The 24,896-nt window shown below is 32.1% G+C and overlaps 1 protein-coding gene across 5 annotated transcripts in view; it reads left to right on the forward strand.

The window, feature by feature from the left end:
• Positions 1-24,896, forward strand: part of LOC120429180 (serine/threonine-protein phosphatase rdgC) — a 137,104-nt gene that overhangs the window by 52,570 nt on the left and 59,638 nt on the right. The window contains exon 1 of one of the 5 annotated variants that reach the window (XM_039594405.2): positions 6,416-6,675. The exons of the other annotated variants lie outside the window; for them this stretch is intronic. Coding sequence (XP_039450339.1) covers positions 6,570-6,675 — 106 coding nt within the window. The 5' untranslated portion in view covers positions 6,416-6,569. Of the gene's footprint in view, positions 1-6,415; positions 6,676-24,896 lie in introns of those variants that run through there. 5 annotated transcript variants of the gene reach the window in all.

Consider the following 24,896-nt stretch of genomic DNA (forward strand, 5'->3'; position numbering starts at 1 on the left):
ATCAAAGTACTGTCATCTGAAAGTAACCCCATTTGACACTGCTCTTAATTGGAGCAGAACAAAACCATCAGATCAGCAGTGCAAACAGTGCCACTTTGTAAAACCCATTCATTTGGAAAGCCAAAAAGGACTCAAAAACAAAATGCCATGCCTAATGACACCTAATTAAAATTCACCCCAAACCCCACCGCGTGCAACATTGCAATGTTGGCGAAAAGTACTCAACCCCTAAGTTACAGCGCAAGCTTTCGTGGAAGAATTGAATTTTATTTGCAGAGCTTTTTTCATCACACGGCAAAACTTTTGGCGTGAATGTTTTCAATTACAGATGATCAACAAAGTATCAGCGACACTAAGTTGAAGGACTTTGGAGCTGTTCTTTTCCATCCTTGGAGGAAAGAAGGATATTTTTAGAATCTTTTTTGCCTGTTTGCTGATAGAGAGAAGAGCGATTCAATTTAAACCTCGAAAATCATTTGGCTGGAAACGCAGAGGAGATTGGCGGAAAATGGAAAAAAGATGTTTCCAATTCCTAGTGGGGGTTCAGCGTAAACGAAAAGGGTCCGTGGTGTCATTTTAAATTTGTTTTGATTGAAAAAAGCGGAACGTTTAAATTGTGAAAATTAAAATTTTTGATATTTTCACTGAAATGCTCAGAAAATATCACAAAAGTCATATAATTAGCATTGAAGTTTAGATTATCATTAATTCATGTCTGTGAGCTAATTTTATGATTTTAAGCTTGAAGTACATTAAAAAAATTAATGAAAATATGGATTAATGATTGTTTTTCAAGTATCACGGGATTCTAAAAATAATTATCTCGTTTCCTGAGATTGCGAAACCCCTAGAAGTAGTGAAAATCGTATTAACGAATCCAGTCTGTAGTTCTGAAAATTACCCAAAACTATTTTTTTTTAATTTTTAATTATTGTTGTCAATTTTGTCAATTTTGACAATTTTGACAATTTTGACAACTTTAACAATTTTGACAATTTTGACAATTTTGACAATTTTGACAATTTTGACAATTTTGACAATTTTGACAATTTTGACAATTTTGACAATTTTGACAATTTTGACAATTTTGACAATTTTGACAATTTTGACAACTTTGACAATTTTGACAATTTTGACAATTTTGACAATTTTGACAATGTTGACAATTTTGACAATTTTGACAATTTTGGCAATTTTGACAATTTTGACAATTTTGACAATTTTGACAATTTTGACAATTTTGACAATTTTGACAATTTTGACAATTTTGCCAATTTTGCCAATTTTGACAATTTTGACAATTTTGACAATTTTGACAATTTTGACAATTTTGACAATTTTGAAAATTTTGACAATTTTGACAATTTTGACAATTTTGACAATTTTGACAATTTTGACAATTTTGACAATTTTGACAATTTTGACAATTTTGACAATTTTGACAATTTTGACAATTTTGACAATTTTGACAATTTTGACAATTTTGACAATTTTGACAATTTTGACAATTTTGACAATTTTGACAATTTTGACAATTTTGACAATTTTGACAATTTGACAATTTTGACAATTTTGACAATTTTGACAATTTTGACAATTTTGACAATTTTGACAATTTTGACAATTTTGACAATTTTGACAATTTTGACAATTTTGACAATTTTGACAATTGTGACAATTGTGACAATTGTGACAATTTTGACAATTTTGACAATTTTGACAATTTTGACAATTTTGACAATTTTGACAATTTTGACAATTTTGACAATTTTGACAATTTTGACAATTTTGACAATTTTGACAATTTTGACAATTTTGACAATTTTGACAATTTTGACAATTTTGACAATTTTGACAATTTTGACAATTTTGACAATTTTGACAATTTTGACAATTTTGACAATTTTGACAATTTTGACAATTTTGACAATTTTGACAATTTTGACAATTTTGACAATTTTGACAATTTTGACATTTTTGACAATTTTGACAATTTTGACAATTTTGACAATTTTGACAATTTTGACAATTTTGACAATTGTGACAATTGTGACAATTGTGACAATTGTGACAATTTTGACAATTTTGACAATTTTGACAATTTTGACAATTTTGACAATTTTGACAATTTTGACAATTTTGACAATTTTGACAATTTTGACAATTTTGACAATTTTGACAATGTTGACAATTTTGACAATTTTGACAATTTTGACAATTTTGACAATTTTGTCAATTTTGACAATTTTGACAATTTTGACAATTTTGACAATTTTGACAATTTTGACAATTTTGACAATTGCTGAGACTTTTGATCGGATCTCCAATGAAAAAAAAAAAAAAACTCACGTGTAACTTTCTATTCTTACTTATAAACAATCAGTTCCTTTACCCTACAAGTTTATTCACATTATTTTCGGTTTGTTTACTTACATTTTCTAGTCCAAAAGAGGCCAAAAAGCGATGACCGGTGTGGGAACCGCACATTATTCATCCTCCGAGTCATACTTAACATGCTTTCAACGCACAGACTAAATGTTATTTGTGCTTGCTTTGCAAAAGAGACATCCCAAAGGAAAATATTCTGTTGTGGTTTTTCCATTTTCTTCTAAGCCAAAGAAAAAATAAAATAAAAATAAAAATATGATGCGTGTTAAAGTGCGTCCAGAATTTTATGAATGGTCAATGAATGGCCACGAAAGGTTCAGTGGAGGTGGGGGGAGCTCCAACGCCACCCCACTTTTCCTTTTGTAGAATTCATTGGCAGTTCAGATGGACTAAATTTATCGTGACTAAAGTTATTTTTATCCCTCGGGTGCGTTCATCCGTTTTTTTTCTTCTACGGGGACAGAGTGGCAGAAGGTGGAAACTTAGTTTGTGAAAATGATGCCGATGATAATGTTTGTCACAGATTGGCGCGTTTGACAGCTGGAAAATTCTCTGTGAAATTGGGTTTTGAAGGTCGTTGAGGAGTTGTTATTTAATTGGTTAACTTTACCCTTTTAAGAAGTTATAGAATTTCAAATGATTTTTTTTGAACTTCATTTTTGATGTTTTTGAAAAATCGTGATTGTTTTTAGATAATTAGCAACACTGCCAGCGACTTTTTATTTATTCAAGCCAATTGATAATTTAGAAAGTGACTTTTTGTATATATTTTTTAGCTTCCTGGAAACAAAATGGATCCCAAAAAAAGACAAGCCTCAAATAACTTTTAAGATTTCCTAAAGAATCTCTCAGCTATTCATCGACTGTGAATCTGTTGGTGATGACGGCTCGGCGGGATTCCTATTAATGGCAAATGGTGCTGCTAGCAGAGAGAAGGCAAATTTGTTTGGGATGGCTCCAGGGACGTATCCATTAAATCAACTCAAGTGACCATCTGCTGTCCCTAAATCTAATATTATATGAGATATTTTTGTAGGACATGTTATAAAAACGTTTTATTTTTATTTATTTTTGAGAAATTTGATTGTAAACCTAACTTATTGTATGTTTTCAATGTACAACAATCTTATCAAGCCAGTATAGGTCATCTGTGTGCGACAACTCAATTCTGACATGACACCCGATGTTTTTTCCGATGTCCTATTGTCAATGTCCATTTGTGATTTATAGCAATCGATTCGCGTCATTTGGAGCGCGGCCACGACGAGCCGGGGCTGATGCCATAAAAATAAATAAATAACAACTGTCCGTCGAGCGGGGGGTGGCACGGTTCAGAGGTCCAGGACTGAATGTGGCATTTTCCCCACATCAGACCATCATTGGGCCAGGGTAGTGAAACGGAACGGAAAGAATGAAGGCGGTCTCGCGCGGTCATTCATAACTTTCACCATAGGTCGTAATAACTCATTCTTTGTTGGGGGGTCATTCGTTAAGGGCTTGGTTTTTTGAAGTCATCAATTTAAATGAAAAACTAAACAACATAAAATAATGTTTTGGAAGAATAGGAATTATTTATGTAGAATGATAAGCTAAACATATAAAACTTATAAACCACGTAATATCCGGATGACCCCTGCCGCAGTATCATCCAGAGCAGTCCGGAACAGCAGCAGCGGCAGCCACAGCAGAAACGGGGCATGATCCGTGAAAATAATGGCCCTCCGTCGTTTTTGTGGCAGACCGGTGGGAGGATTTACAGCCACTGGCTGGTCACATTTTCCGGGGAGAGATATGGAGAGAAAATTGGCAATGATAAGATAAAGGTTCGTAAATTGATGTGCTGGCAGCATAAGAAAATTTAAAGTGTATTTTATACAAACATTCTTCTCGGATTGATTCAGTACAAAAAGAAAAAAAATGTTTATATTTTCTGTAAAATGGTCTCATTTTTTTGAAAATTTTAATTTTTCCTCTGTTCAGGAGGTGATTTTGAGCAACTTTTGTACTACGAAAAACTTTGCTTTTCTTTTTTTATGTTTGTCTTGTTTTATTTTTAGTATTTAAATTTGCATTTACTTTGTTTTGATTATGTTTGTTTTTGGTAGTATTTGACCTATTCTACACCCTCCTATCATTTCATTTTGCCTGTCTATTTTTTCATTCTTTTACAGTAGTATTTTTTTAATTTTTTTTGCTTGTTTTTTACATACTTACACATACAAACTTCGTTCTACTTAAAACATAGGAAATGTTAGAAAAAACACAGCCATAGTTGACCCCTAAAAAATTACATTTTTAAAATCATTGGCAAAGTAACATAAAACAAGTCAAACTTTAAACCCAACTATTTTTTAAAATTGTAAGAGCTCTTTTTTCCAAAGCTTTTTAAAGATCAAAAATTGGTTGAAAAATGGATTTTTGGCGATTTTTTAGATCGAAGCCCATCAAAAGGCGGGGTTGGGTTGTAAAGGGTTAACAATTTGAAATAACAATAGTCAGTATGTGTTCAAAAATCTTGTGAAACATTTTTTTTTATGAAATTCTTAGAAGCGAGTTTTCTTATAGTCACAGATAGTCAAATTTGAAATAAAACAACAGTATTTTTCTGAAATATCTTAATTTGCATTATTTGCTGTTCAGTTTTTCGTAAAATACTTCATTTAAAAAAACACACAAAAAAAACAAAAAACAATTTGTTTATTTCGGTATCAAATGAAGAATAAATCGTATAAATTATAACTGTATTACAATTTCCATGCAAAAAATGTTAAAAAATCAAAAATATTCATATTTCATAAAAAATATCGCATTTTGTTAAAAAAAAATCACTGTACATTTAAATACAGTGTAAATACATACGAAATTTGCGGTCGTTTGATACTCATATTGCAAATTATAGTTTTTTTGCATTTAAATAAAAATTACGACGATATGAGAAAACATGCTTTTTAATAAAACTCTAAAAAAATAATAATAATGCTTTGTTTGAAACTCCTTTGCAAATTATAAGATATCGCTTATTCTTTTATCACTGCCAAATTACTAAAAATTACATTAAATTCTTTCAAAATATGAAAAGATATTTATTTTTCGTTTTGATCACTTGTTTTTAACATATTCAAATGTTAGGCTCGATTCTGAAAATTTATAACTTATTTTAATTGAAAAGAGGCATTAAAAATCAAACCAAGAGTTTCCTAAATATTTTCAGTTACAAATTGTGGCATTATTAGTTAACACTGAGAATATACAATTTTTCTAAAAAAAAATTAAAGAAGTTCTATTTCAACAACCAGGAGTCCGATCAACTAAGTCTTAAAGGAAAAATTATTATACATTTTCGAGATATTAAAAAAATTCATAACAAGTTTTTAACTATTGATTTTTTTGTTAAAAGCTGCGGTTTTCAGTAAATATGGTAAATTTAGTATTTATTAACAGTTAGTTTTTATTTTTTTTTTCTTAATGGCGGTTGCGTCAAATAGTCAATTACATGAAAATGGTTGGTTTCCACATGTCGATTGATGTAATCAAAACTATCCAAACACTTGGAAACGTAAACGTGGCGGCAGCAGCGACAGAATAATCTTCATCAAAAGAAAAAAAATCGACGCTCATCAAGGGATTTTTAAAAATTAAAACAGATCATTTTGGAGAAAATATCTGGATTTTTTTTGAAAAGGTTTAATAAACCAAATTTCTAGTTTTTGCCTTTTGGGTGTTTTTGAAACCGCCTTGAGTCAGGGGTATTGAAAAACACCCAAAAAGCAAAAACAAAAAAAAAAATGGTTTATTGGACCTTTAAAACAAAAACTCCAGATATAACGTCGCAAGTTCTAAACGATTTTTGGGATTTTTTTGTTGCATGGAAACATAGTTCCTGAGACAAAAGCTAGTTGAACATACTTTAATTGCAAATAATTAGAAATTCAGGATTTTTCCATTTTGTTCAGAGTGTCGCCCAAAATCTCCAACAGCAACCTCTGAAATAATTTCCCCAACTAGTGTCAAAACACTCCCAAACCATAAACAGTGCTACCGACCAACGTTTGTTTATAATGTGTGTCCAGTGCGGACGCTTCTAGTGCTGTAATCCAAACATTTACCAACCCAAAGTGCAATTCCAGCGCCGATGCCCTTCACTCCAAACAATCTCGCTCGGAACAAGTTTTATTAACCTTATGGGAAATCGGACAACTTCTGGCAATGGCAGTGAGGATGACGACGCCACCAGCCTCCCAGCAATCATTTATCCACGCCGGCGAAGCTCGGTCAAGATGCTCAAGAGTAAGTGCTTTGCGTAGTCCAACTCAATTACGATGTCCGGCTGACCTTGCAACCTTGAACTTGGGGTTGAGTTTTCAAAATCCACCAGACTATTTCCAAAGCAAATGGAATTGGGTTTGATCAGTTCATTTTGGAGCGCAAAGTGGAACTCCCTTTGCAATAGAAAAGGCTAGTTCTGTCGAGACCGGGCAAATTGGCACCAAATGGCTGCGGCAGACACGCTCATAATCCACCGCAGTCTGGAAAAATGGCCAACATATTCTTGGAGAGGTCAAACACGTTCGCCTAAGGGGTGCGGAATAGCAGCTGAGTCGTACCCACAACTATAACAGTTCAGTGGCACCGGCAGTGGACGTGACCACCGGCAGACTATCCGCCTGGTCTGTCTGGTCAGAAATTTCGTGAAATTCCTTGGAGGTTTGAAAATACATAAAAACTTGTTTTTCGTGTTTTACCGACATTAGACGTTTGTCAAATAGGTCCCGTGGGGAAAATTTGCAGTCACTATAATTTTAGCAATGTTCTTCCTGGAATTACGTGACGTGATAATGTTTGGCAAGTCATGCAAGGATCTGTTGACATGGCTTAAATAAATAAACACTGTTTTTGTAACAGAAAAGGAACTTTTTACTCAACCTGTTTATCAAGGACTGAAAAAACATACTTGAACGATTTTTTTTTGAAGTTTTTTTTTTAAATTTATACAAATCATCATTTTTGCCTTCCTCACCTTACTGAGGAAAGGCTATAAAATCACTCGAAAAATGAACATCTCAACTAGACCTCCTAGACCCACCTTCATGTATACCTATCGACTCAGAATCAAATTCTGAGCAAATGTCTGTGTGTGTGGTGGGATGTTGATCAAAAAATTGTCACTCGATTATCTCGAGACTGGCTGAACTGATTTTGTCCGTTTTGGCCTCATTCGATCCGTCTTGGGGTCCCATAAGTCGCTATTAAAAATTATGCAGTTTAGTTAAGTACTTCAAAAGTTATGCTAAAAAAACAATTTTGACTAAAGTTCGGAAGATTGTAAAAAGGGTGGTTTTTGTAAGAAAACCTGTCATGTTATACATTTTCAGAAAGGTATTTGAAAGACCTTTCCAACGCGTTAAAAAGATTGAAGATATGACAACCCTATCAAAAGTTATAAGCACTTAAGTGTTATTTATGCACTTTTTGGAGGCCGGATCTCAGATATGTTGATGAAACCGATGTCCGGATCTCTCATGCGACATATCGTTGGATAGATAATCAAAAGACCTTTCCAACGCGTTCAAGACATTGAAGATCTGACAGCCCTATCAAAAGTTATAAGCACTTAAGTGTTATTCATGCACTTTTTGGAGGCCGGATCTCAGATATGTTGATGAAAACGTCCGGATCTCTCATTCGACATATCGTTGGATAGGTAATCAAAAGACCTTTTCAACAAGCACGAATTGGATTGGGGATCTGGCTACCCTATCATAAGGTGTAAGCATATAAGTGCCCTGCAATATGAAGACTATCCAATCTAGTGGTATGAATAATGAGTCAAATTGATAAAACACTGAAAAACATCGCCCTTTTGTGTCTATTTAAGATAGCACCCTTTAAATGTGAGGAAGGCACCAACCACCCTAGGGTGGATTAAGTTACGTTTTTATCCCTTCCCGAGCAGACGGAAATAACTTGGGAATAATATTTTTTGTTATTTGAAAATACTAGGCCAATAACATTGTATGTTATTTATAACAAGATTCGTTATTCGTCGTTATTATTTTTTTGTTATTGGATTGTTATTGTGATAACTGATTAATATCATTTTCAGTTATTCTTCGAACAAATCTTTGTTATTATTTTTTGTTATTTTAACAACTAATCCGATCATCCCAATAACAGTTGGAGGTATTGTCCCATAACAAAAAATGTTATTCCAAAGTTGTTTTGGATTTCAACCAATATCAGACCAATAACAAATTTTGTTATAATAACGTAAACTGTTATTAAACCCTTATGCAAAAAATGATTTTTCAAGAAGATTCCATAACATTTTCTGTTATTTTATCAATATTTGTTATTGAAATGGTGTGAATTTTGTTATTACCGTCTGCCCGGGTTAAATCCACACAAATGTCTAGCAAATATATTCAAGATCTTTGATTGTTAACACCCGTTTTTTTATTTAATGAACTGAGCAATTCTCTGAGATTTCGGTCATTCGATTTTTTCTGTTTTTTTTTTTAATCCGGCTGAAACTTTTTTGGTGCCTTCGGTATGCCCAAAGAAGTCATTTTGCATCATTAGTTCGTTCATATAATTTTCCATTCAAATTTGGCAGCTGTCCATACAAAAATGATATGTGAATATTTAAAAATCTGTATCTTTTGAAGGAATTTTTTGATCGATTTGGTGTCTTGGGCAAAGTTGTAGGTATGAATATGGACTACACTGAAAAAAAAAGATACACGGTAAAAATTTTTTTGGTGATTTTTTATTTAACTTTTTGTCACCGAAACTTGATTTGCAAAAAAAAAAACACTTTTACAATTTATTTTATTTTTTGATATGTTTTATAGTACATAAAATGCCAATTTTTCAGAAATTTCCAGGTTGTTCAAAAAATCTTTGACCGAGTTATGATTTTTAGAATCAATACATTTTTTTCCAAAAAATCGAAATATTGGTCGCACAAATTTTTCAATTTCATTTTTTGATGTAAAATTGAATTTGCAATCAAAAAGTACTTCAGTAAAATTTTGATAAAGTGCACCGTTTTCAAGTTATAGCCATTTTTATGTAACTTTTTTCAAAATAGTCGCAGTTATTGATTTTTTTAAAATGGTGCCCATGTTTGCCTACTTTTGGAAAATAATATTTATGAAAAGCTGAGAAAATTATCTATATTTTGATTTTTCGGACTTTGTTCATACGACCCTTAGATGCTGAGATATTGCTATGCAAAGGTTTAAAAAGAGGAAAATTGATGTTTTCTAAGTCCTACCCAAACAACACACCATTTTCTGATGTCGATATCTCAGCAACTAATGGTCAGATTTACAATGTAAAAATATGAAACATTCGTAAATTTTTTTGATCTTTTCGAAAAAAATATTTTCAAAAAATTTTAATCAAGACTGACATATCAAAAGGGCGTTATATTGAATTTTTGGTCTTTTTGAAATGTTAGTCCTGATTTAAAATTTTTGAAAATATTATTTTCGAAAAGATCAAAAAATTTCCCGAATGTTTCATATTTTAACTTTGTAAATCGGACCATTAGTTGCTGAAATATCGACATTAGAAAATGGTGGGTTGTTTGGATGAGACTTAGAAAACATCCATTTTCTTGTTATTAAACCTTTGCATGGCAATATCTCAGCAAAAATGCTACATATAGAAAATTTTCTCAGCTTTTCAAAAATATTTTTTCAAAAGTGGGCAAACATGGTCACTATTTAAAAAAAATCAATAACTGCGACTATTTTGAAAAAAGTTACATAAAAATGGCTATAACTTGAAAACGGTGCACTTTATCAAAATTTAACTATTATACTTTTTGATTGCAAATTCAATTTTACATCAAAAAATGAAATTGAAAAATTTGTGCGGCCAATATTTCGATTTAAAAAAAATGTATTGATTCAAAAAATCATAACTCGGTCAAAAATTTTTTTGTCCTCTAAAACATATCAAAAAATAAAATAAATTGTAAAAATGTTTTTTTTTTTTTGCAAATCAAGTTTCGGTGACAAAAAGTTAAATAAAAAATCACCAAAAAAATTTTTACCGTGTATCATTTTTTTTTCAGTGTAGTCCATATCCATACCTACAATTTTGCCGAAGACACCAAATCGATCAAAAAATTCCTTCAACAGATACAGATTTTTGAATATTCACATATAATTTTTGTATGGACAGCTGCCAAATTTGTATGGAAAATTATATGGACAAACTCATGATGCAAAATGAGCTATTTTTCCATACAAGGCTCTAACAATTTGCGGGCTGGTCATACAAAATGGGCAAGTGAAAGTTTGAAAATCTGTATCATAAAAGGGCTTTTCTGAAAGGTGTGATGTCTTCGACAAAGGAGGATCTTTCTAATAATAGGTACAAAAAATCCGATTTTTTTAGACGTTTTATTACTACAACTTAAATTTTCAAAATATGCATCGGGGATGATGCAATCTGGTACCGGATATATGATTTTTTTCAATTTTTACTAATTATTGGGAAAAAAATTACACAGAAAACGTGAAATGAAAATTCTAAAATAACTTTTAGTTGAAAAATCAAATTTGTTTTTTAAATACGTGCACATTTTGCTAGCTTTCTGCAAGAAAAACATAAAAACTTTTTTCGAAAAGCTTATGAAATTTACCACACTTTTCTTTTTTGACATTATTGATCGGACTCGGACATTACTGATCGGAGATTGTTGTTACACACATTTTAGTATTTTGAAAACTGAGGGAATTGTCAAATGTAATTATAAACTGATCTCCTAAAGCACTGTATACAAAATTACTTACAACGAAGTTTAACTGTTTTTACAATCATTTTGTTGCAGGATTCGGACCGTAAGTTTGACAATTTTGGAATATGAAGACAACAACCTTGGTTTCTGGGCAACTTGCGATATCTTGTGAACTATTGTGATTTGATATTCAACTTTAAAATGTTAAATTTGTTTGAATTTTTAACAAAAATAATGGCCACCATTTTAAAATCTCAAAAAAAGGTTTCAAACCATTTTTAAAGTAACTTTTGATTCTAAAATTTTGAAATAATTTTAATTGTAGAGAGCAGATCAGCTCACAAAACTGTTTGGAGCCTTTTATGGAAAACCTTATGCTGCATAACTGCTTCTTTTGACATTGGGAATGCATGGACAAAATTTCATTCAAACAAAAAAAGAATAGTAGATTTTTGAAAACATTTGGATTTACCAAAAATTTTATGAATATTTGACAAATATACTTAAGTTTTACTTACTTAGTTTTACTTCATTTTTCAACTTTTGGTTCAAAAATTAAAAATTCATCTTCAGCATCCATGCGGGGTTATAATGTTTGTAGAAAATAAGGGGTTGAGGAGTTACATACATGTAGAAAATCTCAACATTTCACATTTCCGAATATTTATTAAATCCTTTAAAAAGATGAATTTCAATCACTCCTGAAAGTTTCATAAAGATATGTCATGATTTAAGTGAGTAGAAGACGAATTAAGTTTTGAGTTTTGCCGACTGTGGACTGTCAAACATTGTGAGTGTTTTCTCGGAACACCGAGTTGATTTATGGGTTTGACGATATCTCGAGATTGGATGGACCAAACTTATCCCGTGTGGATGATGAAGCTCGATTTTGAAATTTAGTTTTTAGAAAAATTACAAAAATCAAAAACTGACGTTTTTATATATTAAAAACTAAACAATATTTTTTTTCTTTTTTTTAACTTTTTAAATCTGCCTTCGTCATGCTCACGGGACCGGTTCAATGAGCAGTGTTGAGATTTCGTCGCAATTTCGTCCTTGTTTTAGGGCAACTCAAAAACCAAAACAGTGTCAAAAAGTTACTTTTTAAAACAAGTGCTGAAAAATTTTACTTTTTAGCATTCCAATGAGTGCTATAATGAACTTTTCAGCACTCTTATTTTGCTGATGGTAGTTAATCCATTTTGTCACATCTGAATGACAGGCAAAGTAGGTATTTTCAAAACGGAATTACACGAAAAACTAAATTTCCTTCATTTTTTTTATTCATTCAAGCTCACCGTGCCGCGCTCCACGCTCGTCACGTGGTGTCATTCTGGGGTGCCATCATCGACCGGCTCACCCGGAGGACCATTAGTTTGAGCGATGCCGCCCTTTGCCACTACGGCAAACATTAGTGAACGTTTCGCACGCGATTCCGTCCTTTATTCATTCGCAAAACGCTTTCCGCGTCGAGTGTTTGCTAATGTGGGCAGCACTTTTGTTCCGTTTTTCGTCGTTGTTTTGGCAATCATGTTTTGGGTTGTCATTTGCCGGAGGGGGGGGGGAGGATAATCTAAATTGGCGGGAAATTGCTATTTTGGCTGATGAGCAGTCATATTAAGGGAGGTCGAGGGTGGCCTTCTGCTAATCGTAATTATGATTATTTTGAGCAGTTGATGTTTATTTAAGTAGTTTGGTCATTTCGGTTTTCAAAACGGTGATTTTCTCTTGAAAAAAAATCCTTTGCTTCTCCCAAATCCAAATACCATCAAGTTTCTCCATTAGTTCCGATCAATTCCCAATTTTCTGCAGCGTTTTCAATTTCAATTATAAAATGCAGCTCGCTCCGAGCAAGGACCCTCTTGATGAGAATTTATTTAATTATTTATCATTTTCTTTTTCTCTGCACTCCGAGACCTGTCAGCTGCACAGCACTGCTGTGAGTGTCTCCATCTAGGGAGGAGACAAAAAATCTATCTTCCTTCAAGAGATAAGGTTTCCTTCAAGGGGGTGGTCATGTCCTAAGCTTCAACTATTTTGAACCCTTAGTAGAGGGACTCTCTCTTCTTTTTCTTGTGTGTGTCGAATTCTTTCTCAAGTTCTCAACATCAGTGCAAGGTATGCAATTTTCATCAAATTAATTAAACTCCTCATTGAGTGTGGCTGAGTGTAATCTGAAAAAAGATATCAATTTATTTCCTTCGATTGCTGAACTGATCGATATTGTTTTGTGGGAGCTTCTTCGAGCTTTTTCTCGATAACGTTCAGTCGAGTTGAGTGCTCCATTAGTTGCACTGTTAGGACGTTAGATTGCTGCAACTGAAATTGGTTGATAAAATCACATTACACAGAAAGAAATCGTAATACTCATCAGGGAATGACGACAGATTTGGTGTCAAAAAATGAATAATAACGTCATGATTCGAAATCCGGACACTTAGTAGCATATCATTTTTGTTATTGCTGGCAAAAAAATCATGTAATAAGTTGGAAATGTAGAAATATCATCAGGACGTAGTGTAAACAGTCAGTTTCAAGAAAATGCAAGCAAATGATATCTTTTCTAACAATTTTTCATCAGATTTTTAAATTTAAAATGACTTGTTGTGCTTCGAATCCCGGACACTGATAAAAGCTGATTCGAAATCCGGACACTTTTGCTTCGAATTCCGGACACTCGATTTTACTAATGAATCGCACCAATATGGACTGAAATGTTAGTGAATGGCATTCTTTAGGTCTCAAATAAGCTGTTAACATTAAAACAATCGATAGTATATATAAAAATTTGCTAGAATTTAAGGAAATCGAAACCATAAATTTCTGCTTTGCCTTCCCGGTGCTTCGAACGCCTATGAAATATTTCAAGTGAAATGTTTCGCATTTTTGGTAAACTTATAATTTTATTGTATTTACTTGTTTTGGCATTAACTACAGCGTTCAAACAAACTTTTAAATACAGTTACTTTGACATTCAACAACCACGACAGTCCCTTTGATCAATCATCCATTCGAACGTATTATCCAAATAATTTCACAAACAATCAAGATTAGTTCCGTTTCCGAATTTTCGTCCGAGTGAATATTCAAGTCTGAGCTACTTTCGTTTGCATCCAGACATGTGCGTGTAATAATTGTACTCGATGTCACATGTTTTCCACCTACATATGTGTTAGTGCAAAACCTTACTCACAACCGTGTTGCAGAGTGTGAGTCACCCACATACCAACATGACAAGAAAGCCACATTAATACATGGTAAGATAAATAATATAGCAACAAAAACAAACCCCCATCATGAAAAACAACGACCAAAACAAATATGCCGAAACTTCATTTAAATGTTCAAAAGCTCTTTAAAGACTGAGAGTCATCTAAAAACCAAAAAGTATATAATTCAATTCATCAAACACAACAAATACCACAACACACAATCGAACAAAACCCATGAGAGTCGACACTCAAGAAGATAACTGATCATTGATGCCAGGTAAAATCACCCAGATATCACCAGAGGCCACCATGACTTAATCCCACGTAGCTAACCACGTAATACCAAATCCAAACACCCATAAATACCCGACCATAAAACTTCTATTGACATTATAATACTCTGAAATGTTAACCAATTTCTTAAATCACATGCAAAAATCGGTTATTTTATGTTTGAAAAAGTACCACATAGACCACAAAATCCATTTATAAAGCATTATTTGTGCAATTGAACACCGCCTCGAGTCAGGTACCTTGACAAATCCCGCACACACACACGCCCAACAATTGAAAATTCGTCTTACAAAAAATGTACCAATAACAAAAAAAATCCAGATATTGTTCAAATCATACATGTTTCTTAAAGCAAATTTTTTGAGTTTTTGAAATTATTGTGTAAAATACTGTAATTTTGGAAAAAAGGCTATTCTATGAAAAATCAATTATCCAGGCAAACAAATTTTCATCATTATGTACATTAACATAATTTTTTATGTCGTCTAGCTTGAACTAAGCTAGAACCCAAATAAAACTAAAGCGGAGATTAAAATTTTTCACATTAAACTGTTTTTTCAAGTTGGTTTAAATTTTCATAATTTGCAATTTGGGTATCAATCAATTCTTATTTGTGTATGCTTTTTTAATTTATTTGTTTTTTTTTTTGAAGATTATATAATTTTTCACAAAATACCGTGTTTTTGAAAATACTAAATATGCAATGATTTGAAAAATTAAGGTATTTTGAGAAAATTTAAGTGTTTTACACAAAACAAAGTGAAAATCCATGCAAAATTCCGCTCCGTTTGATGCCCATATTGCAAATATTGAAATAATTCGAAATAATTCGAGCTGTCAAAAATCCACCAAGGCATCTACCGGTGGATACTTTTCTACCACAGATTTTTGTGCGATCAATGTGTTAGATGTTTTGGTGGATTTTTGACAGTTCGAATTATTTAAAAAAAATCCACCGCGGTTAACCAAATCAAATTAACAAAAGCCCTCAAATGTTCCTTTGACGCCAAAGCTCTAAAATGCTTTCCCGAAGCAGCAATAATTTTTCCTTCTAATTTCACTTCTTAGACCGATGTACCATGGCCACATTGCAAATCTAAAAAAAATAAGTGGGTACTTTCGAAAAATACGGCATTTTTTGAAAATTTTAGTATTTCATAAAAACTGTAATAATGTTAAAGTTCATAACAAATTTCGCCTCGTTAGATACTCAGATTGTAAATTTTAAAAATTTGAGTATTAAAAAAAAACACGTTTTTCTGTGAATTTTTTTGTATTAATAAAAAAAACTCTTATAAATACCGCATAAAAATTTCGCTTCGTTTGATACCCATATTGCAAATTAGGAAAACTTCAATACTTTCGAAAAAATACTGTATTTTGTGAACAATTTTGAGTATCAATACTTTTAAACATACTTTATTTATAAAAATGTATGTTCTATGTGAAAGCATTAAAATTTATCATGATATGGTTGATTTAAGTCGATTTTAAAAAGATTTAATAACCGATTATCGCCGATAGAATTATCGAAATAACGATCACGATAGAAGTATCGCAATTGAGCTTCAATAATTTTATCGAATAACAACCCTGCAATCTAGTTTTATTGAGGACACACACACACAAGCCGTAAGGATTTTTTTAGCGGTTTTTTTTCATTTTTGAAGATTTGGAGAATGTTGTGATATATTGAGATAATTCAACGAACTGATCAATTATTTCTTATAAAGCAAGTATCAATTTTCAAGCCAATTTTATCCTGTATAAAATATGAAGCAAATACTGAGTATCGTGAGCGATTGAACTTTCTCAAGAAAAAACGCTCCACAAAGAGTTGCTAAGCTCTCTCGCTCAAAGGTTAAAGATGCTGTAATTAGCAAGACTTTCAGTGCCTCTCTCTCTCTCTCAGCAAGAATGTCAAGCTCGGAAAAAATCTCTTTTCATGCTTTTTTTTATGGAAAAACTTTTCACCATTCTTTCCATTTTATACAGGCGATTCCCCCGTTTTCATCGGGATAATAATCATTGTGTTTGACCTTTCTCAACCGGCAAATACCAGGTGTACCCGGGTAGTCTGTTCAGTTGGAAAGAAAAAAAAAATATCTTTTCTTCTATCAGTTCTGGCGATGAAATCTTCTTCCTGCTGGTTTGCCCCAGCACTGCTGGTGTTAAAGATAACAAAGCCTTAGGAGCTCGTCCGTGACGGGAGCTTTGTAATTATTCCCAATTAATTGTGTGCCTCTTTGAGGCGGCAAAGTGTGCTCGTTTTACAAAAGAATTGAAAAGGGGAAAGGATTATCTGCGTTTCTAGCTCCGAGGGTTTTCTGATTAAAATATTGTGGATTAAAAAATAAAACACAAAAGGTGACAATTTCAGCTACATTCTATCATAAGCAAATGAGAAAATTGATTAGTATTCCCAAAGAGTCATTGCTCATCAATAGAGCTCTGATGAGCTTTTGTCTCATCTTTCTCAATCATTATTCAACAGTCACAAGGAATCAATCCTCCCTCTGTAATTTCCAGTTACCAATTTGTTCCATTGACTGTCATAATGAGGGTGCAATCAATGCTTCGTTGAGCAAGCTTCTCGCCCCTTTCGCAGGATAAAGCTCAACTCTCGAATAATTGAGTTACACTTGGCCAAAGTTTCCTCATTAAAACCGACAACTTTTTGTGAAAACATTTCGAGGTTTTGTTTGCCATTGCGGGGGGAAACTTTCTGCAAGCGCATGAGAGCACGTGCTGCCTCCATTCAAATCGGAACAAATCATCGTCGATCGGCGCAGGCGGTCTTCATCAGTGTCAGCTGTGTCGAATTAAGTTCTGATAGCGGAAGTGATGATAGACTTTGGAACGTGAGCGCGGGGGGAGGGAAATTTCGGTATGGAAAATTGTGGTTTCTACGTGTTCGAGAAGCGGAACTTGAGTTTTGCTGCACGTTGAGAATTCCATACCAAATTAATCAAGCTGTCATAAAATTATCTTGTACAAGGTCAAAGGAATCCAAATAAACTATTTTTAATAATTACAAAACAGGTTTCAATTAATGTTTTGAGCGATAAACCTTACAAAATTTGTATATTATTCTTCGGCCAAATCGGTCAACGTTTAGGTTGTTTGGCGTTCAAGTTTGTCTGGGAGATTTGATCAAAATGATTGAAGAAAAGATTATTTCAGAACTTTCCTAAATTCTTAATTTTAAAGTGGAATTAACTCGAAGCTTCGTCAGGTGCTAGACTCTTATGTGCAATTCTATACATTCTAACTTGGTTAAAGACCGCAATAATCAGTTTGATCCTAAAAAGTTTTTTAGTGTGTTCTTATGACGAATTTTGCTGCTTTTTTTAAATAAGTATTTTTTCAAAAAATATTCTATAATGAACTTATTAATTGCAATTTATCTTTTCTATCAACACGTGAAGTCAAACCATTTCTGAGTATAATTGCTGTAAAATACACAATTTTTCAATAATTTTTAACATGCCAACAACATTTCTGTGGCTCGTATGGTGGCCTTTTTTGTTATTCAAACATTTTCGTTTTACAAAATACTGATAAACCGATTTTGGAAATTCATTTTATTCTGTAAGGCCATTGGAAATATTTTTCAAAGTTTATGTCGCCCCCTCTTCAAAGTCGGCCTATTTTGTCGAAAAACTTCAAAATTTTAATGAAAATTAAAGTTCAATCAACTGAAAATCAGTTAAAATAAATATCATATTTAGCATGTTTGAACGCCTTTGAAAATATTTTAAATTTCAATAAAATACCAATGTACAGCCCCACGAAAAGTTTTTTTTTGCAAAGAAAAATTCATTCAATACATTGATATTTTGATTGGAAAGCAACTGGAGCATTTTAAAATACTGTTTTCATCCAAATGTTAAAACTTTGGCTTGTATTTAACTTCAATTTTTATATCTATTTTTTTATTTTTTGCCCGCGACTTGGGTCATAGCCGAGGGACATAGACTTTAAAAATTATTTGCAACGGCCTAATATTACTAAAAAAAAATTCAACTTACCAAAATTAAACTTTTTTTTGTGTAGAAAAAAAGGGAAATTTTATTTTTGAAACATTTTTAAATGTTGCCCTTTCAAAAGAGACAAACATTCAATATTATGCCCTTTTGAAAAAGATTGAAAAAATTTAGGAATGGAATGGAATATATGAACATTGAAAATCGAACCATTAGTTGCTGAGGAATCGACATTAGAAAATGGTGGGTAGTTTGGATGAGACTTGGAAAACATCAATTTTTCTGTCTTTAAATCTTTGCATGTCAATATCTCAGCAACTAGAGGTCTTATCAACAATGTTCTAAAAAGCAAAATAGAATTTTCTCAGCACTTTATTTTTTTTCAAAAGTGGGCAAACGTGGGCACTGATTTAAAAAAATCTTTAAAACTGCCACTATTTTCAAAAAAGTTTCCTGAAAATGGAAAATTGTGCACTTTATCAAAATTTCACTAAAATACTTTTTGATTGCAAATTCCATTTTACATCAAAAAATGAAGTTGAAATTTTGCGACCAATATTTCGATTTTTTGGAAAAATCTGTATTGATTCAAAAAATCATAACTCCGTCAAAGATGTTTTGCACAATCTAGACATTTATGAAAAGTAGGCATTTAATTTCCACTAGAACATATTAAAAATAAAAAATAAATTAAGATAGTGTTTTTTTAGGCAAATCTAGTTTTTGTGACAAAATAAATCAAAATATTGTTTTTTCGCAAATCAAGTATTGGTGACAAAAAATTAAAAAAATCTACAACTTTGCCGAAAACACCATATCGATCAAACAATTTCTTCCAAAGATACAGATTTTTGAATTTTTAAGTATCATTAAAAAAGATTTTTGAATTTTCATGTATCATTAGAAAATTATATGGACAAATTGATGATGCAAAATGGCTTCTTTGGGCACACCTAAGGTACCAAGAAAGCAACAAATGACGTTAATTACACAACTCAACAATTTTGAAGTTGGTGTCAGTAAACGCTTCAGTATTGCCAAGGTATGATAGAATTGAGCTCTCTGAACATGATTCAATTGATAGAACTGATTTTTTTGTAAATTCTTGGCCAATAAATTGTGAGTGTAAAAATCGGGTACAAATGGTAAGGAATCATCATAGAAATCATATTAAAATTTTCAATTTTTGTTATTGGCGTGGAGTTCTCTAAAACTAAATTCTGTCGATTGTAGCGTGTTCTCTCAAATCTATCATACCTGAGTAAATTGAAGTGCTTACTGACATCAGTTGTCGAGTTGTGTTTTTATTGTTTTTTAAATAAATTTAAATTAATAAAAAATAGTATTTTTTGTAATTTTTCAACGACTTTAATCATAAACGAGTTAAACTTTTTTTTTTCAATTTAAATTATTCGTGAATCTTATATACATATTCCGACAGAAAGGCTTGAAATCTGTTTTTATGTACCTTTAGAAGTTCAGCCAATCAAAGCCGAGTGGCTTAATCCAAAATCTAATTTGTAGTGGCCTTTTGAGTTCCTGAATTAGTTCGGAACAAATAAATTTAAAATTAAATGAAGAATTTTGTGTCTAACATTTTTCAAGTTTTCATTTGAATTAAATTTTCCTTGGGCATGAGTAAGGACCTCGACGCCGTTAGCAATGTTGGCTTTAAAATAAAATTGCGTGATAATATCACTTCCCCCCAGCCAACATTTTTGCCATGCGAAGCGGGCCTCGACGCTGTGTCTAGGTTTAATTCCTAGCTAGGAGCCATCAGTGTCTTAAGAGGTGGTCCCAAGGCCGAGTAGGAGTTCATGAAGCAAATTAGTCGTCTCCCACCCCTTTTAAATTGAAAAATGAACTCTGAAACCAGCGCTTACTCACAACAGAAACAGAGGCCTCTTCTAGGCATTGTAGGATAGAATAGATTTTGAAATTTATTTAAAAAAAATTATTATTACGTAGTATTTTGATATGTCAAAATTTCCATAGAGTCTCGGTCAATCAATAGTGCGATGATATCGGACAAAATTCGTTAATCTGTTGAACTAACGGTTTTCGGATTATGGTTGTATCGACCATTGGGGGTCGTGCATAAACCACGTGGCCTTTTTTTGGAGAATTTTTGACTATTTTGATTTATAAACAGCATTCATGATTTAATTTAAATGCGCTTTAAAATATTTTCTTAAATTTGAAATTAATTAAATAGAAAAGTTTTGTTTCAGGAAAAAAATATTTCCATTTTATTTTAAGGAAAATATCTAGTTATGAAAGCTCCTAGTTAATATTCATTTTATTCCAAACATTCATGAAAATCCAAACTAAAGCAACTTTTCTTTTTAATTAAGCATGATTGATTCCAATGATTCAGTGTGTCCAAAAAAGTCGAGCTGTTTAATTTTTTCTCCATACAAGAATCAGAGACAGGGACAAACATTCAATATTACGACCTTTTGAAATGTCAGTCTTAATTTTTTTTTTGAAAATATTGATTTCGAAAAGATCGGAAAATTTCACTAAAGTTTTATTTATAAACATTGAAAATCGCACCATTAGTTGCTGAGATATCGGCATAAGAAAATTATGGGTTGTTTGGGTAGTAAACATCCATTTTTCTGTTTTAAAATCTTTGCATGGCAATATCTTAGAAACAAAGCAACAAAGAATTTTCTCAGCATTTCAAATTTTTTTTTTTTCAAAATTAGGCAAACTTGGGCACTATTTTTTTAAATTAATAACTGCAACTAATTTTAAAAAAGTTACCTAAAAATAGCTATAACTTGAAAACGGTGCACTTTATTTTCACTAATGTACTTTTAGATTGCAAATTTGATTTTACATCGAAAAATAAAATTGAAATTAAGTTGCGGTCAATATTTCGATTTTTTTTAATCAGTATTGATTCATTCATAACTCAAACAACGATTTTTTGCCCGTTCTGAAAATTTCTGAAAAGTTGGCAAAATTTAAAAAAAATAAAAATAGTGTTTTTTTGCAAATCATGTTTTAGTGACAAAAAGTGAAATTAAAAATCAGCAAAGTAAATTACCATTTATAATTTTTTTCAGTGTAGTTTTTATCCATAACTATAACTTTGCCGAAGACACCAAATCGACCAAAAATTTCTTCAAAAGATACAGATTTTTTAATTTTCATTGCTGCCAAATTTGTATGGAAAACTATATGGACAAACTAATGATGCAAAATGGCTTGGGCACCAAAAAAGGTTTCAGACGGATTAAAAAAATCAAAAAATAAAATTTAGGAATAAAGACCGATTTTGTATAGAATTGCTTGAAAATCGATTTCGTGTCTTTAGAAAAAATGTAGACAACGCGCTAAAAATCATTATTTTAGTCATGGACATTCAAATTGTTTAAGTCTTACTCTTACTTTAAATTGATTTTGCTATCGACTACGTGTTTTGATAAATTTTTAAAAAGATTGAACTGAAATTTGGAATTTATTTTACATTTTTTCAGTTGTTTAAATAGGCAATTATCTACGATTTAAGATTTTTGATCCAACTTTTGGTTGGAGATATTACCTCAAAATAAATACAAAAAAATATTAAATAAGTTAATTTTTCAATCTTTTCAATATCTTTTAAATTATTAACACTGGGACACCCAACGCATGTCCAATATACACGGATGCCAAAGCCTCCCTGAAACGTTGGAACGGTAACTTCAACTCACAGGTTTTCGGGCTTGTCTCCGCGGATTTTCAGGCGATTTTTTTTACTAGAGCAAACAAAAGTTGGATCGACGTTTTTGATCGCATAAATTACAGATTTGATCATATCGAGTTCTGCAAAGTTTAAGGATCATCTAGACATCCTTATAATTCACTCAAAAAAAATGTCCCGGTTGGTTGAGTTATGCCCGAGAACCAGCGAGTTGAAAGTACCGTTCCATCATTTTAAATAAATTTTATTTATCTTGACGGCATTGAATTGAAATTTATTTCACAAATTGATATCGGCATTTGAAAATTAAGTGACTCTTTTAAACTTAAATTATTTTAATTTGTCTTTATATTTGAGTGGTTTTATCTCAAATATGAAGTTGAGGGTATATTATATTTTCTCAGCTTAAAGAAAAACTAATATTTTCAGGAAAGGGCCCCTATTTTTTTTAATCTTTAAATTAATTGAGAAACAAAAACAATGTTTGCTTGAAGCTCGTTTTTTTTCTCTAAAAATCTAAAATGTTTGCCCATGTTTCTCTTTGGCTCAAGAGATGGTCCCTATTAACATAAAAAAAAAACTAAAAAAATACCTACAACTTTGACGATGGATAGTAATCGTGTATTTTATGTAATGTTATGTAATATAACAATCCGAATTGTGTAACCTACGAAATAAGGAATATATTTTAGACCAAAATGTTCATCAAATTTTTTGGTGAATCTTAAAGTATGTATCGTTCGTTTTTTCGTTACTGGTTATTTTTTAATGTTAGACGTTTCTCTTGCAAATGAGGTAGTGAAACTGAAATTTTGCGCGATAATCCTGAAATTGGGGTTTTTAGTTTCTTTGTACTTAAAAAATATTGCATGAGAGAGGAGATACAAGATATCTTGAGTTTGTTTTAAGTGTCAAAAGGAAATCTTTCGATTAAGATTCTTCGATCACTTATAGGACCAGCTACGGTAGTTAGCTAAGATCTGAGATTTTGAAAAAAAATTTCGCAGAGAATCATTTTTAGACACTTCATTTATAATACATATTTAGCTTTTTGCCTTGTTACGAAAATCTTATAAAATTGTCAGCAATATTTATTTTTTAAGTTGTTCCAAAATAGAACTATCGAAGACTACATCTACTTTCAATGCAAATTTGCAAGCACATTTTTAGCTACTTGATACCATCAACAAAAAAATGAAATTGTGTTTGCATTTTGGTACGCTTTATTTAGGGTATATTAACTTTGGATACTGTCACTTTATTTTTTAACAGCTTTTAAACTTTTGCAAAACGTAGTTACATGAGTATTAAAAAGTGTACATTCAATTACAGGCTCAAAGTATTGATATGAATCTGCTGAAATATATAATTCAATATTGAATTGGAAAATGTTATGACATTGAAATATAAGTAATATTTTAAACACAATAATTATATGGTTTTGAAGTGTAACAAAAAATGAAAGCATATAAATAAATTTAAAGCGCGTATTTTTTTGTTTTTTTTAAGAAAAGATTTTTTTTAAAGGCCACGTGGTCAGCCGTCGACCCCCCCCCCTCCCCCCCATGGCTTTTCATGGTTTTTTTCGGTCGGATTTCGGACCCCCTCCCCCCCCCTAAGGAGACCACGTGGTTTATGCACGACCCCTTGTTGCGAATCGAGGGTCTACTGGAGCCTTGACGATCAAATGGAGCCTAACATTTCAAAAGGGCGCATGGGTTTTGTGAACAGGAGTGTGTCTCCTTCACTCAAATGACAGTTTACATAAGGTATAATAGAGATGCACTCTTGTTTGCAATGCTCTATGCCCTAATGAAATGAATGGCATGAAATAGTCGTCTTAATTACTAGTGTTCAACTTATGAACTGTTCATTTATGTTTATTGGTTTTTGGAAGCGGCAAGACTGGTTTAAAAACAAGATCCTTTACCTTATTTGGCGTTATAATAAAACATTCGGGGATTTGAGATTAAATTTACTTTCAGACAGTTTAGTTTAGGTTGTTGATTAAAGTTAGATAGTTTTCCGTGGATGAATAATTGGACTTAAATGATTAGTTGATTTGAACGAAGTGTAACATTTCATTGGCATATCTATTTCTAGTTGTAATGTACGACAAGACTATTGACGGACGTGACAGGTCGGCAGTTAGTTTTCATCTTTTTTTCTCTAGTATTTTTTATTTCCTTTAAATTTGGAATACATCATAGGTTTCTTTTGTATAGATCTCCGATTAGTTACATTTTCTTATTTAATTAACTAATAATTTAATTTATTCCGGGCCTTCTTACTTTGAATCACATTTTCAGATTTTCTTTATTCAGTGTTAAACTTAGATTACCGTAACTGTTCAAATCATCCAAGTTCTTACTACTCACATCAACACTAATTTTCTTTCACCTCCCCTCTCCCGATCCCCTATATCTTCCGGTGGTGTTCATTTGGTATGCAATACTAGTTCGGCCACTACCCTTTTTTCCACAAGAAACCGGACTTGGACTGACTTGAGGCCGCGTCCCCCACCTTGCTCCGTAAAACGAAAACGAAAACGAAACATTTTTCAAGTTTTC

This window comes from Culex pipiens, chromosome 2 (assembly GCF_016801865.2).
Source record: "Culex pipiens pallens isolate TS chromosome 2, TS_CPP_V2, whole genome shotgun sequence".
Classification (NCBI taxonomy): Eukaryota; Metazoa; Arthropoda; class Insecta; order Diptera; family Culicidae; genus Culex; species Culex pipiens.